At 35.9% G+C, this 16,540-nt stretch overlaps 1 protein-coding gene across 31 annotated transcripts in view; it reads right to left on the bottom strand.

Moving 5' to 3' along the window:
- Positions 1-10,598: 10,598 nt before the first annotated feature.
- The window catches only part of LOC149556241 (uncharacterized), a 123,927-nt gene continuing 117,985 nt past the window's right edge, over positions 10,599-16,540 (bottom strand). For all 31 annotated transcript variants that reach the window (XM_089830395.1, XM_089830422.1, XM_089830396.1 and 28 more), the window contains 3 exons: positions 12,213-12,358; positions 11,240-11,588; positions 10,599-11,123 (listed from right to left, as the gene is read on the bottom strand). In XM_089830395.1, coding sequence (XP_089686521.1) covers positions 11,031-11,123; positions 11,240-11,588; positions 12,213-12,358 — 588 coding nt within the window. In that variant the 3' untranslated portion in view covers positions 10,599-11,030. The remainder of the gene's footprint in view (positions 11,124-11,239; positions 11,589-12,212; positions 12,359-16,540) is intronic.

The following is a 16,540-nucleotide window of genomic DNA, read 5'->3' as shown; positions in this document are numbered from 1 at the left end:
ACACACACACACACACACACACACACACAAAAATAGTGACAAGCAAGGAAGGAGGAGTGTGACATCATGTACATCTCCCCAAGAAGTGACTATGATTGTCTCCCCTCATCCTAAAGACACGCCAAACAAACTAGACACACATATACATAAGGCACAATGGATTAGTTGAGTTAGCTTAAAACCAAATAATCAAAATATTATAAACAAGGTAGAAAAAGCATAATAATGAATTTAGAATAGTATACAAAGCATTATACAAATCAACCATATACCTATCTCCTAAAGACATTATATAGAACATCATCAAGTGTCAAATGTAAAGCAATATCTATCATAAGCAAGAACGGATGTATATTGTAAGTATAGAAATATTTCTCAACATATAATAACATAAGTACCTAGTTGATTATTAGTTTTGAAGTAGATAGGTAACATTTTTTTGTGTTAAAAATGTTGGATGTTATCTTATAGTTTTACCTACATGTGAATTTGTCAAGTTGTGAAATCAAGAAGTACCAGAAGTAAGCATATCTCCCAACTAAGTCCAAATATATTATTTTCAAAACCCTACTAATAGTTGTTAAGATAAGAGGGGTATTACGAGTTTGAGTCTCCTATGGAGTTTTAGTGTAGATTTCTATTTATTATTACTTTTATTTCCTCTTGATTATCTTTTGTTTTACTTTTTTTATTTACCAAAACAATATACTTAAACTAAACTCATAGTGTTTCTAAATTAAAGCAACACATGCAATTAATAGAAAATGTATATTTATTTGGTCATATATGTGTGCACCCATTTATAATTGGATAAATATACCTAATTAACCCACACAGACATCCTAAAATCAAAAGCACATAAATCTAAAGCAAATATCAAGGTATCAACTTAAGATTGCAACCATACATAAAACCACCATTGTAAAATCAAGTATCATAGTATCAAGTGAGATAAGATGAGATAAGATAAGATAATTATATTAATGTCCAATAAAAGGCCACAACATGGGTCTATGGGACTAGAAGCTTACACCAAGAAGATAGCAAACAAAAGGAGCACCGAACGATGTCCACAAAAGAACAAGTACAACAAATGAAGAAGAAAGTAGGAAACACAATGGAAAAGATTAGGTATTCGTCGTCACATGGAAAAAGTCCAATAGCAACTGATTTGGGCAACTACCAGAAGCCCTATGATGAGGTTGAGTGCTAGGAGAGGAGTGTCGCTAGTGAAGAGGTCCCCTACAGGGTCTTACAGATCAGGAATACCCCGTGTTAGGGAAATTGTACAATCACTTCACACCCTGAGCCGAAGCTAATTGTGAGGAGAAGGTCGTAATAAGATATGCGTGGGATTGACTCCTGGGAAATGATAGCTGTAAAGTATGGTCATGAAGCTATAAGGACTCATGGAGATAGAGCACAATGCAATGCTAATCTGTGTACTTGAAAAAATTTGAGAGGGATTTGTAATCTCTAAACAGACAATAAAATCCCCCCCCCCCTAATCTCATAGTATATAGGACATCTGAAAAGGAAATGATCTCAAATTCTACCTTAGTAGAATTTGGTGATCGACCTAGATCCGGAGTTTGTGTGAGCCCACCCTAAAGGAGCCAAAAGAGATACACAGGGCGTGTGTCCAATATCTATGTAATTACTCAAGGAGTACAATAATCCCATCCTGAATATCTAAGAAGTGCTCGATGTAGAAAGTCATCCTTGGACGTAGTCCCCCTAGAGGATCAACCCAGGTCTGTATAATATACTGCTTGTAGATGTCAAGACTGACATGCCCATTCAACTCTTGTTAAGAGGTGAGTAGACGAGCAAGAGCATCTAATGAGAACTGATAGGGAGGGAGACGGTCAATACCAATCCCAACTAAACTCAACAGGATAGTAGCCTGAACATACCAACAGTGGGCTCTAGTGGCTAGATTGGAGTCTGCAATATAAACTGAGGAGCAATAGGCTAAGTAAGGGTATCTATATTGGCCTTCAGCCAAGTCTGTAGAGCCACAAAGACAGTGGAGAAACCAGATCAAGTCAAAAATGGTTGCAAGCCTGAGTGGGTGAGCTCCAAACTCAGCCAAAATAACAATGTGGGGGGTACATCAATAACATATGATAATCTGATGGAGGAGCAAAGTCTAAGTGCGCTCGATCATGGCCTAATCCAATTCTAAAAGGGAAGGACTCTTAAGCACTGTGGGTCTTACTAAGGAATCCAGGAGGGATAGCTTAGACAATGTGTCATGAAAATGGTGTCTAAAGCATTGTCTCTTGAGCATGGCAAGGGAACCCAACCCTTTACTGATCTGAGGCTAAATGGCTAATCTCAAGCTAAAACAAGATCCGAAAAACTTAACCCCAAGGTATGTGTAAGATGATGTAATCTCAACTTCCCAACCCTGGAAGTGAAAATGGAGATGTGAGGTCTTTAGACGGTTGAAGACCATAACACGAGTCTTCTCAAGGTTCATGACCAATTTTCTCATGTCGCAAAAAGATACAAGTCTATCCAGAAGCCTCTAAAGACCCTCAGGAGAAGAAGCAAGAACCACATCGTCAGCAAAAAGGATGGAGATCAATACCTGGTGTAGATGACAACCATCACTCAGAAGCGAGGAGTCGTGCTAAGAAAAGCCTCGAGCTCATCAATGTAGATCCCGAACAAGGTGGATGAGAGAGGGCAACCCTGCTTCACCCCAATAGTGCTCTGGATAGGGTCAGAGAGGCTCTATATGGTCCTGAGTCTACCAATCACTGTCTCATATAACCTAATGATAGTCATCGGTAAGATCTCAAAAATACCAATATCTCTAAGTCTCTAAAAAAGGGTCGCTTTGGGGATGGAATCAAAAGCCTTATGAAAATCCACAAAACAACAGTAGACTTTCTTCGAGTGGTGTTGAGCCTCCTCGATAGTAGCCTGTAGTAAAGATATGATCTATGGTCTAGTAGTTTACCATGAATCCTGCTTGACCCTTAGCCTTGCAATTCCTCCTATCAAACTCACTGGATAAAATAGTATTCAATGTTGTGGCATAAAGTTAGGCAAATGTATGCCCAATCATGATGGTCCTATAGTTTCCAAGATCGAAGGCCAACCTAGACTTATGGATCGGGTGAATAACGTGTCTCAACCATGAGTCCAAAAAATCAAAGGAAACCACTCTATTAAAGAGTGTAGAGATATAAGGGCCTAGGATCATGGTACCGAGCTTGAAGAGGTCAGCCTAAAAACCCTCCTCATCAGCTGCCTTGTTGCATCTCATAAGTTTGATGGCCTCGTAAATGTTGGAGGTGGAGAACAAGTGACAATGGCGATGTGGGCTAGGAAGGGGAGTGAGATGACGTGGGATGTTATACAACATGGAGACATGGGAGGCAAGGAGGTGAAGGTCAGGGGTGGACTGGGGTTGGCTATGTTGGGCGAACATGATGCACCAAAACAACTTGGGATACTGAATAAGTGTGTTGCGGAGGGATCTATCTTGTGAAGTAATAAATAACTGCTTCTTATGGTGAAGAAAGCATTTGTAAGAGAGTCGTAAATTGGTGAAAGCAGGGCAATGAGTATCAAAAGCCAAGTGCAAGGAGCGGTGGAAAGTTTTATAGGTATCATCAAACCACTGGTTCATGGAGCAAGTATTTTGTCGAACAAATATGGGAGTGTTGGGAATGGAGCAGTGGGCGATAGAGAGGAGAGTCGACTCCCAAATCGTGGTGGCTAGTGAGTGAAACATGGTGGACACCTGACTGTGATGCTAGCGAGATAGAGGAATCTTCTCAAATGAGAAATGAAGAGGTCTTGATCACTATCATCAAAACAAAATTGGGTATGGGGGAAGATCTGGGCAGGGTGACTAGAGATGGGTGGTAGAGGGTGGGAAGAAACACGAACCAAAAGGCTAAGGAGGGCATCATTAGCCAAGGGAAGACAGGAGATAAAGTTGTGGATTGAGAGGAGGAAAGAAGCAACAATGAGGATATAATCAACCACGCTCACACCTCCACTATGATGCCAACATGTAAAAAGCTCAGAACCTGGGAAGCAAGAGAGGCTATTCAGAATCACTAGGTCGGAGGACTCATAGAGCTAGAGAAGGTGGCGACCATAGCAAGTGAGAGGCCCACTGTGATCCTCGGACAATCGTTGAAGCCCCATATTAGTAGAATCCCTCTCTGTAGTACAAATCAAGTCAGACCCACAGTCATACTGGGGGGTCTAGAGATCTTTAGTCTGTGCATTAAAATCTCCTAAGACAATGATATCACCCGTAGCCCCAAACTTGGAGATGCTCTCGAATAGGTCTATAAAAGGGTTCCCATCCTCAACACAATGTATGGCGTAAGGTGAGGAAGTCAATGGAAAGTAACATACGGCAATGAAGATATCTCTCTGACGGTGACTAGTGCCTCCAACCCGGATCCACATAAATCTGGCATGAGTGTCAAAAAGAACCAATGTGGTAGTATTGAATAAATCATCTCTAATCAAACAAGCAACCCCACCAGAACCATGCACACCACCTAAAGCATGGGCATCCTCTCTGCAAATTGAAAGCCATTGATGCCCTGTGTAACTTGGAAGGGGCTGAGCATGACTCTCATGAGACTCGGTAACAACCAACAAATCAACAGACCCAACTGCATCATAAAGTAAGCCTGGCAAAGACCATAGGGAGCCATTGCCATTCCAACAGTTGACAAGCAGAGATCCAATGGGGGGGCTTAGACCTGCCCAACTATTGGTGCTCAGACCATCACTTGGCTTGGGTATGTCTCGCATCCCAACCATTGGGAGGTTAGTCACAAATAACTACTTTTAGATTCCTTATTACTGCCCATTTCCTGTTACTCCTTGCTTCTACCACAAGACTCCTAGAGTGCTTTAGTTCAGCTACCTGTGATTTTGTGAGGTCCTCGTCAAGAAATATCTTTGTGGGAAGAAAGAATAGCTTCTTCTTTGCCCTGAGAGCTTGTAATCGATCAACCAGTAAGAGAAACCTAAGAAAAAGGGTGCCATCATGTCCAAACCATGCTCTATCTAATGTAAGATCGAAAATACCTAGTTGTTCACTAAGAAATGAGTAACCTACGAGGAGAGGGTCAATGGAGGACGAAGGAAGACCTCCAACTCGAAGGTTGAGTTCCCAAAAGCACTTATCTCGATCTTCTGCCAACTTCTCTTGGATAATTTTTTCAACCTCGGGTAGAGGCATAGTGCTGGAGTTTTTGCAAGTAGAGGCCCAAGATTTAATTTGCTGCTTTATTTTAGTCAAGAGAGATGTTTGTTTATTAATGAGCTCGGTCTATTTGTCCTTGAGGTTTCCAATATCCCCAAAGTCTTTACTAATGGAGCTAATAGCTTTTGTAATGCATGTTGTTTGTGTGGTAAAAGTTCCAGAGAGGTCTTGGATGTGTGAAGAATTAGCCACAACGTACTAGTTCAAGTCATTTAATGATTCAAATAGGGAGTGAATAGTCTCCTGGAGAGTTTGGTTCACTGATTCAAACTTTTGCAACTATATACTAAGAGACCTTGGAAAACTATAGAGAAAAAAAGAGTTGTGACTTTCAGAGCTGCATTATCCTTCTCTAGTAATGTCAGGTGGTCAACTATCTGTTGAAATGTTGTTGGATTGGGTGGGGGGTCCATGATTCAAAACAATACTAAGCAGTATTTGAATAAACAATACTAAGTAGTGTTTGAATAAACCAAAGTAGATACAATACCAAACATTTTGTCAAACAGTTCACATGCAATTTGGTCTTGATATCTGGGTACCGTGGATAATCTTCTTGAAGAGGTATATTGTCAAACACTTGGTCATCAACCTATACACACAAAGAAAGTGCCAACAACTGGCATAGCAACACCTCCACAATTCAACTGCTATGCTACAGCCCACGGTACTTGGCTTGGATACTATCACACTTGGCAATAACCACGGCTTCAACCTGTAAAGGCAAGGCTGCACACGGCACGGGCACGGTGTCTGCTCACAAAAGGGGTTCATGATAGGGGCTCCTTTGCTTCTCCATTCCTTGCTTGCACACAACATGGGCTCCTTGTTTGCTCACAGCAGGGAGTAATCAATTCATAATTTATACAACTCTCAAAAGTTTCCCAAAAGGTAGATAACTCCCTAATCAGGAATTCTACACTTAGGGTACCTATATGGATCATGGTTCTATCTCCCTTTTAAACAACTGGTTCGAGGATTTCGAGGCACACTCAAACCTATGTAGCCAGGTGGAATGGATGTCTGGTACCTGCATCACTAACCGACAAGTTACTATATATATATATATGTGTGTGTGTGTGTGTGTGTGTGTGTGTGTGTGTGTGTGTGAGAGAGAGAGAGAGGCAAGGAAGGAGTGTGACATTGTGTAAATATCCCCAAGAAGTGACTACAATTGCTTTCTCTTATCTTGAAGACACCAACCAAAGTAAACACGGATATATATAAGGCGCAATGGATTAGCTAAGTTAGCTTAAAACCAAATAATCAGAATATTGTGAACAAGGTAGTGAAAGCATAATAATGAATTTAGAATAGTATACAAAGCATTATACAAATCAACCATATACCTATCTCCTAAAGACATTATATAAAACATGATCAAGTGTCAAATGTAAAACAATATCTAAACATCATAAGCAAGAAGGGATATATATGATAGGTATAAGACTATTTCTCAACATATAATAACATAAGTACCTAGTTGATTATTTATTTCGATGTAGATAGGTAGCATTCTTTTGTGTTAAGAATGTTGGATGTTATCTTATAGTTTTTCCTGTACATGAATTTGTCATGTTATGAAATCAAGGAGTAGCAGAAGTAACCTCATCTCCCAACATAGTCCTAATGTATTGTCTTCAAAATCCTACTAATAGTTATTAAGATAAGAGGGATATTACACAAACTATCAAAAAAAAATTAACTCTTCAACTCCAAATTTCCCTTTTTCATTCACCTTGTGGAAAGACAAAATTAACCCAAGGATTACTTAAGTTGTTATAAGAAGTTATCATGTCTTGTAAACCCTCATAGTTTTTAATGGTATGTATTTCAAAGTAAATTGCTTAAGTTGTCAAGCACTACTATTTCTCCACGTAGTAGATTGATCTTATTAGAGTGAATGTTGGAATTCTAAAACCCTAAGGAGCAACAATATGATACAGTTAAACTTGATGACCATGTGAACAATTACTCACCTCAGTTATCAAGGAAATTATTGTGATAAACAATCAGATGGTAGACCCATAGTTACAAATTCTTAAAGGAACTAGAGTAACATAATTATGTAACAGGCATGTAGATACAAACCCTAAAAGTAATTAGAGTAGCGTAACTATGTAATGACTTTGATAAAGTTTCAACACCATTCAATTTTTATTGTAAGTTCTAGTTGTTTTATGGAATTCTACTACATAATTTTTCACTTTTCGATTTTTATTGCATTTCTCACATTTGCTCGTATTTCATTAAAAAATAAAATCAATTTTTAATCTTTTATCATCTTAAAATGGAAGCACTTCCATGTTAAGAGTGTTTAGCCCTCTGAGTAAGTGGTCTAGGGTCTTTGCATGGATCTGGTAGTTTTCCCCCTATTCTTCTTTTCTCTCTCTATTTCCAGCCTATTTTTCACCGAGCTATGAAACTGAGGACTTTAGCCTCTAAGTCAAGGACGATCTTCTAGTTCAAGGTTGACCTCGACCCTAACCTAGGTCAAGCACAACCTTGCCCTAACCTAGGGCAGGGTTGACCTCGTCCCTAACCCCAAGTCCCATTTTCAATTTCTAAGAGTTTTGGGATCTCAGGGTTCTAAAACTTTCTTTTCCCGCTTCCGGGTTGGTTGTTTTGGGTTTTGGAATGGTAGACTCTTAAATTACATTTACTCTAGGTCTATTCATAGGCGTTAAGGTTAAATTCTCCTATGTCAACCTTCTCTAGGAGTTAGTGCCCTAAATCTCTATATAAGGAAGTCTGCTTCCCTCATTTTTACATCTACCTTTTATGAAGAATATCCACGCATATCTACAATCCATCTACAATTGATGAAGTTCAGTTCTACTATCAATCAAGCATTCAAGCATCTAAATCATCGAGGAGATCCATTGTTAGCCATTGAAGAATTCAATCTCTATGGAACCCTCTTGTTGAAGATTTCATCCACATTCATCCAAGCCTTCTTCTATGCAAAGATGCATTCAAGATTGGTGTTGAAGATCTAATAACATTGATTTGAGACATCCTACATACATTTGGAGCATCTGTATTTGTGGATTCAAGGATTTGAATCCTTCACAAGAATTTCCACATAAGCAAAGGTGAATAGTTCTATTTACTTTGTTTATGCATATATATTATTTCAATTATATTTCAAGGTTAATTCCAAATTAGGGTTTGACTAAGGCAAACCCCCCATACAACAAACAAACCATATTTCTTGCAGATACAAGAGTGGAACAATGAATTGGAGAGCAGATTCGAATACCATTTTCGTCAAACTTGCAAGATCCGTGAACAAAAATTTCGTTAGAGCAATGCAGGTCAAGGTCAACTTTTCAGGGTACAATTGTACCTCAAAGTAAGATTGTGCCCCCAAATAGGGTCAAGGTCGACCTCCCTTCAAAAAGACAAACTTTTTAAGTTTTCTCCATCTCGACATTTCCAGTCCAGAACAGATTGCAAATTTTCCAAAAACTATATACAGACATCAAAAAATAGCATTTTCCAAATTAAAGGTTAGTATTTTTCTTTTATCTATTTCAAGATTTAAGCACATACTCCCCACAATAGAAAAGATCATATAACCCATTTTCTCTTTATCTTCCACCACTTGATCCATTTATGCATTGAACAGTTTTTTGTGTTTAATCAATTTGGATCATTCCTTTTAGAAATTAGGGTTGTGAAGAGGGTTTCTATTTTCTTTCTACTCAAATATTTATCAATATCAATGCATCATATGAATTAATATTATTGATCAATGTGTCATTATTGATACTTGCTCTCCTCTCATTAATATTATTCATCAATGAGTCATTATTGATACCTGCTTCACTCTCAATTTGTTTATGTTACTTCTAAATATTTTTAATTATTACTATATTTAAATTAAAATATTCAAATATTAATTTCTATAATTATTTTCATGATAATCTAGAAACACTTCATGGAACAGAGGTTACCCTGGAGGGACCTCTGCTTTATGGCTCATGCTGCCCAATAATACGACCAATAGTTAGAAAATCCTAGATGGATGAAACAATAACATCAATTGCTAAATAAGTTCTTATTTCAATAATATGCCAATGAAATGTTGTCTTTCAATTCATTTAGTCTATTGTCATGCAAGCAGCAAGTTTTATTGGGAAAGACAGATCGTTAAAAAGGATTGTGCGCTTCAATTTTGACCTTCCAACGCAACTCCTTTTAAAAGCTTACAAATTTAAACTTTGCTCACAAAGCTAGACCAATATCAAATTCATTCCACTGCCACAAATTTTCTGGCAAATTCAGTCTACCGGTATGTATGCATACCAGAATCACAGATTTGAAGTATACACGTAAGTCACTAATAAAAAGGCATCAACGCCGAAATTCGACCAACCTCATTCTATTCTCTAGATTGACACAATAAATTTAAACGCGATTTCTGCTCAAACAAGTTTCCATTCCATTAAAATTTAATGCCTCGTAGTAGCTCATTATCTGTGCTTTCTTCAATATTTTCAAAAACAACATTCAATCGAAATGTCAAACAAGTTGTCCATTCTATTTACAAAATTCCATGCCTCATATTAGTACATTATGTGTTTCCTTGGCTAAGGGGGCTTCGCATCACCCTTGAAGATTCGGATTAGATAGCTCTTCTTCATTTGATTTAAAGAGGGGGGAGAGATGTTTTCCCAAGATTCTCTTATCCACACCAAGCATTTGGATGTTAAAATGCAATTGGTTGGATCAAGCACTGGTTTGGCTTAATTTTCTGTTGTTCAGGGTTTGGACCCTTTCAAAAAAAATTGTGGCCCAAACCCTGTACTCCCAGTGTATCTCTTTGAATTGTAACCTACCTTTATTTAGTTATTACAGATGAGATCAACTATAATAATGTTGCCTGATATGCAACTTTGCATTTCATCTACCATCTACTAATACTTGCATATTGGATGTTTCGACCTTTCCAACTGCACGTAACTTTCCTATTGGAAACACCTAAGCATATTACCTAACACCAATTTTAGAGGGCGCTTTTATTAGGTACAAAATAAATCATCTGTAAAGGGGAATTTCTCATATTTATGTACAGATACAACATCATATATAACAAATTAGTCTTCCCATTCCCAAAATAAACAGGCCACAAAATAAAGACAATTTGCAGTTACCTGATTCTGTAAAAATGTTTGCTTATGGTCCACAAACAAAGGAATTGTAAGTGATTATGTAATGAACAAAACTTTCACAAAATCAGAATTCCAAGTATAAACATTATACATGAAAATCATCTGTAACCTAAAATTATGAACAAGACACAAACATGACTCCACAAGACGAAGACTTGAGCCCTCTCAAAGCTAGAACTAATAGAAATTAGTTTGTTCGTGTAAAACTTTTTTCTGCACAAGTAACAACTTACAAAAAAGCTTCCCGTTGAAATCAGAAGCCAGAAGTGATTATATGACACTAGCCTAAAGCTAATGTTGCCTTTCAAATAAGCAACCAATGCCAGTGCCAGTAATTCTCCATGTTTACAGGCATACATGTCCTCAGCATTGGACTGAGGCGATTGACAACAAAAAAGAATTGCACTGTTTCGACTAAAGATTCTCATAATCACAAGAAAATATAACATGAAATGCTCAACCATGCATTTACAGAGCATTGAATTCAAGTTGTATTTCAAAAACTGTTCATGAAACTACCAAAAACGGGAGCCAGATTTTTGTAGTAATGCAAATTACCCAGCAGCGATAAAGAAACAAACTGTAACTACACCGTTCTGTTATTTTGAAAGAAAACCTCCTTCAGTGGATACAAGTCTAGGCTGGAGCTCCTCCCATGTCAATTCCTCAAAATCCCCATCCTCATATCTAATCTGAAGCAAATAATGAAATTGACCAAACAAAAGTTATAGCCAAGACTGGTAAAAGGAAATTCCCCAAAGATCTCGATATTGAACATAAAATATCAATAACAATATTATATACCTACCTTGTATAACAACTCATACCCAACAATTTCTCCATGGTAAATCCTTCCATCAAAATTTTTCTTGATCTTGCTACCAACCACAACAGTGCCCCTGCCTGGGATAGAATCTGCAATTCTCGTGCCTTCATTTACTCGTTTGGACTCCACTGTCGACAATTCACCTTTCAGATCAAGACCTGATTTGCGTTTTCTATGTGTTCTGCCATTCTCAGGAGTAAGAGAAGGTTCCTGCCACATCATTGGTTTCCTTCCCTGAGAAGAACCATACATGCCTCTGTTGATCACTGCATCAAAGTTATTCCTGCTTGGAGTGCTATCCGAACCAAGTTTCCCAAAGTTCTCCTCAGATCTGAAAACAAATAACTAATAATAATTTACATATCAACTAGACAATTTTGGATTTTAAAAAGTTATAAAATAAAATTATAAAACCAATCAATGATCTAGACCCTTACATATCTGAAAGGTTGAACATTGAAACTTCATTCAAGTAATTTTATTCCTTTTTATAAGGCACATTCATTCTGTAAAGGCATCCTCCCTCCTTTTTATATAATACACAATATTTAACCTTTTACAAAATAGAAAGTTCAATATGCATGTATCACAAGCCAATGTCGGACTGTTATGCATCAATCCTGCAAAATTATAAAGCCAATCACAAACCAGTGGACTGCAAATTGTCCACAATGAGATTCCTGAATTAGGGAAGTTTGTTCCTTTTATGGGGAGTTGGACCTAGATAAATTGTACTTTTCATTCACTTCCTCATAAACATGTAGACATCTGTCCATGAAAGAAAAAGAATATTGTAATAATAAAATGCATTTACAAGAAATCAAATAAACTCATCCAGAAAAATTCACCCACAAAGATGATCATGTTAAAAATGACTTTATTTTACTTAGTTAAATTGCATGTACCATTACTGTAGGGTAAAATAGAGATCATTCTTGAGAAAAAACTGTTGCACCTTTCAGGTTCCTCAGACATATCATCATACATTGAAAAAGTCCTCCTACAAGAGACAGAAGCTTCTGCATTGTTAAGCGGAAGCCAAGGACTATCTGGTTCTACTTTCAGAAGATACTCTTCGTCCTCATCTTCATCCTCCAAAACCTGAGGAAAAATATAAACCGGAAAATTCAAATATGCAAGAACTGATTGATTGATTACTCAACAACAAAAGGTTCCAAAAAAAAGAAAAAAATTCAAAGTTACCGAGTGACCCACCATATGTGAATATAAATTTTACTTTAGAAGCATTTTTCTAGGGGATTTAGAATGTTACAAGCACAGGCACAGATTGAGGAATAAAGTGTTTACAGGAGCGTGTGGCAACAAGAAGTTAAAAGAATGTTTTAGATTGCAGAAAACAAACTTTTGTAACACACAAGCTCTATTTAAATATAATGGTATTTCAGTTCCAGGTGAATCTTCAAATTGCAGGCTGGACCGTGTTGAATAATCCAAAACCCAGGTTGTTAGTAGAATTCAAAAAAAATCATTAAAAAAAAAAAGAAAATTTACTTTGTCCAAGTAAAAAATATGCATACATCCTAAAGTTGACACAAGATAGACATAAAACTTCACCTGTTAAAAACAATGTGCCCAATTAAATACGAGAAACAAGCTCCCTGAGAGGTGGTCCCTGTTAAAAACTTCATAGTGTATTCAAGGAAAATTATAACTCTACAGAAGACGAACTACCACCAAATAAATTATATCCAGCATTAGTTTTCAATTATTGAAGCATGTCACAGAAACAACAATCAAAGCTTGTCCACCCTTAATGAGTTATTCAACAGAACAATTAAGCACAAAGCTGCTGCTTGGAAGCCTCAAAGAGCAGATATTTTCAAATTAACTTTTGATGAAGCAGGTTAAAGTAATTCCAGCCCTGCTAAAGTAACAAACATGGTGCAATCTCCCTCAATTTTGTTAATTAGAGGTGGGTCTTTCTTCTTGGGAATAAAGAAGAATCATGAAGCTGAAGCCTTGGCATTATTTAAAATCCTAAATACATTAGTACCTTGAGGTGCAAATTCTTGGAAGAAAAGTAGGACTCACAGGTGATAATGTGGAGTTGAATCAACAATTTTGAAGGCTTGGGAATTGAGAAGTAATATGGAAGAAGTCAAAATAGCAGTAAATTTAAGGCAATATCTTTTAGTCACTGTCACAAGGAATGCAATCATGTAGCCTCAAGATGTCTGCTTTGGTTAAACCTTCCCCTCCAAATTTATGTTCACTACTATTATATAAAAATAAAAAATGAAAATGGCCTGCCTTGATAATGCAGGGTGTTGAAGGCCATCACTATCTTGTTCAAAAGACACATTTCACATGCTGCATTTATGTTAGCATCCTCACACATGCATACAAGCAATTCAGCAGCATCGTCACTCTCATTTTTTTACTTTGTTTATTTTTTATTTGGTCGAAGTTTAGGTGGCCTGTAGAAGATAAACCTAGCTTCTCTCCTCATGACTCACCCTACTGTGGCACAACAATTACTTTGCATTTTGTATTTGGCCACCAGGAATTTTGACAATTTGGAATTTTCCAGCCTCTTCATTCTCCAATCTATTTCTGAGCACAACACAAACGCCACCCAATGGTTTTTCCTTAAACCTGAGATACTGCTTGCTGTCAAGCTGTGTCACATGGTTCGCCAAATTTTCAGCTTGAGGTTCGAAATTTGGCAAACCCATAAAAAAAAAATTAAATTCACAGAAGTTTGGCTGAAATTCGAACACAGCAGAAAATAATTTTTTTACAGGTTTTTTTGGGGGTTTTCGCTAATTGTTTTTGAAATATTGGTCTCCGTTCATTATACCGTTCAGCTAGCGCAACGAGGAAATTAATCAGTCTTAGCAAGGATTCCCATTCATCCCGGAACTGTGAATGTCGAGCTCCGTTCTACAGCCGAAGACAAATTTCAGGGCATGCTCATCCCGGAACTGTAAATGTCGAGCTCCGTTCTACGGCCGAGGTCAAATTTCAAGGCACACTGGTGCAATGCAAACTGCTCATCTCGGAACTCCTGTGTTTTAATTCCCATGTTTTAGTTGTTTGATTGACATTTGACATTTTAAGTTTTGTTTAATTAATGCCGATAGGCATTTTACAATGGCAGAATGGGTGGAGTGGGATGGTGTGAGCGCGTTAATCTTAACTATTATTCTTATAGGTGAAATTTGACAACCATCTACATGTCAAAAGTTTAAATCTTATTATAAACAGAATATACTTTTAAAAATAATTTAATAAATATGATAAATATTTGTTTAAATTATAATATTTGGATATATAAACCATCCATTTTTTTAGAAATTAAAATAAAAAGCTTAAGTTAGTGAAAAACTAAATAAATCGAGATAAAGGAAATGTAAATAATTTCAGACGTAGTAAATTAAATTATAATTATTATGTAGTGGATATCTATCGACATTTTTAAAATAGGTTTAAGGTTAAATTTGACAACCATCTACATGTCAAAATTTTTAATTTAATTATAAACAAAATATATTTTAAAAAATAATTCAATAAACACCACATTAAATATTAGTTAAAATTATAATGTTTGGATCCTAGGAGATATAAATCATCAATTTTTTTAGAAATTAAAATAAAAAGTTTAGGTTTGTGCAAAAGAGTAAATGAAGATAAAGGGAAATATAAATAGTTTTCGGTGTAGTAAATAAAATTTTAATCATTTTGTAGTGGATATCTATCGGCATTTCTTTAGATAGATTTATTTAAGATATCTATACTAGTGTTTAATTTTATAGTTTTACATTTCGTATTTTTGCTTTGTATGTTATGATTTTCTAATTTTATTAAGTATGAAAGAAAATTTATTATTATTTTGAAGTGTATTAATTTTTTATTTAAACAATATTGATAATTTTTTTTTATTTTTTTGATCGGTAAACAGCCGAGGCCTTTTATATATTAATAATACAAAAGTTTACAAAGAAGTAACTCCGTTCAAACAATATTGATATTTACTATAGTTTATTCATTATTATTTTAATTTGTGTAATTTTAAATGTAATAAACTCAAGAATTTTTAATTTTTTTTATCGTTTTGATAAGTTATAATAAAATATCGATGTATTTTAATTTTATGTTTCTAAAATGATGTAGTTAAATTAGTATATATTGTTTATAAATAATGTTTTTAAAATTGATAATCAATTTTATTTGTATTTATTTTCAAAATGTGGTATCCTTTTATAAAGATTTCAAACCAATGTTGTAATGTTAAACTATTTTAATAGTTTATTGGATATACCTATATTTTTAAAAATATTATAAATAAATATATAAAGCGAATTTAATGTCAATTTTTTTTTGAATTTTTGAACCTTGTCAAACTCGAACTCGAACCTTGTGACTTAGCTGTCCAGAAAGAGATGAGTTCTGATCCAGGACTGTCAAAATATTAATTTTCGAAGGGTCATGGTTTTGTAAAATTTTGTATGTACGTATTGTGGGCCATTTGTAGTTGGGTTTCTGTATCAATGATATGATGATAAAATCATCAAGGCTTATTTCAGATTTCTGGTTTTACTGTATTAAGCTGATCATTTTGTGGGAGCGGACTCCTGCATAATGCACAATTACCCTATCAAACAAAAGAATGCTTGTAAAAAAATCAAGTGGTCTCTTATTTTGTATATAATTCAATTACTACAACATTAATAGGTGATATGAACAATTTTCGCAATGCAAGGGAATCCAACTCATTTCAAACTTCAACACTACACCTTCTCTAATCAAATCAATTGTCAATGTTTGGACAAAAATATGAAAGCAGATAATCACAAGAAACTATAAGTGGAAAGTTCAATCTCCTCACTCTTTCCCATGACATCTTACACCAAGCACACATAGCAAAGTGATCTCCTTGGAGAAGGTAATGAAAAATCCTTATACAGTGTCAGAAAAGGATAAGGTAATTTCTGAAATAGAATGCTGTTGAATTTTTGCTTGTCACTGTAAGTTTAACAGTTTCAGGGTAAATATTTTGACCTTGGACTAGAGCACCAACTTAATCTTGGAGTCATTTGAGCATTTTTTAAATATAACTACTCTTCAGAATCTATTTTGTAGCATGATTATGATTGCGTAAGAAAGGACAAGATTCTGAAAGGCATGTCATGCCTTAAAGCATCACAGGATCATCAAGGCAACATGTTCTTAATTTGGAGCCAACAACTTAAACCCTCACATATACACTATAGATTGAACTCCCTATTCCATTTCTTCATTTTGAGGAGATGTCACTTTGAA

Source organism: Cupressus sempervirens, chromosome 5 (assembly GCF_028749045.1).
Source record: "Cupressus sempervirens isolate cs-2001-9-10 chromosome 5, ASM2874904v1, whole genome shotgun sequence".
Classification (NCBI taxonomy): domain Eukaryota; kingdom Viridiplantae; phylum Streptophyta; class Pinopsida; order Cupressales; family Cupressaceae; genus Cupressus; species Cupressus sempervirens.
This window is presented reverse-complemented; position numbering and strand designations above follow the sequence as displayed.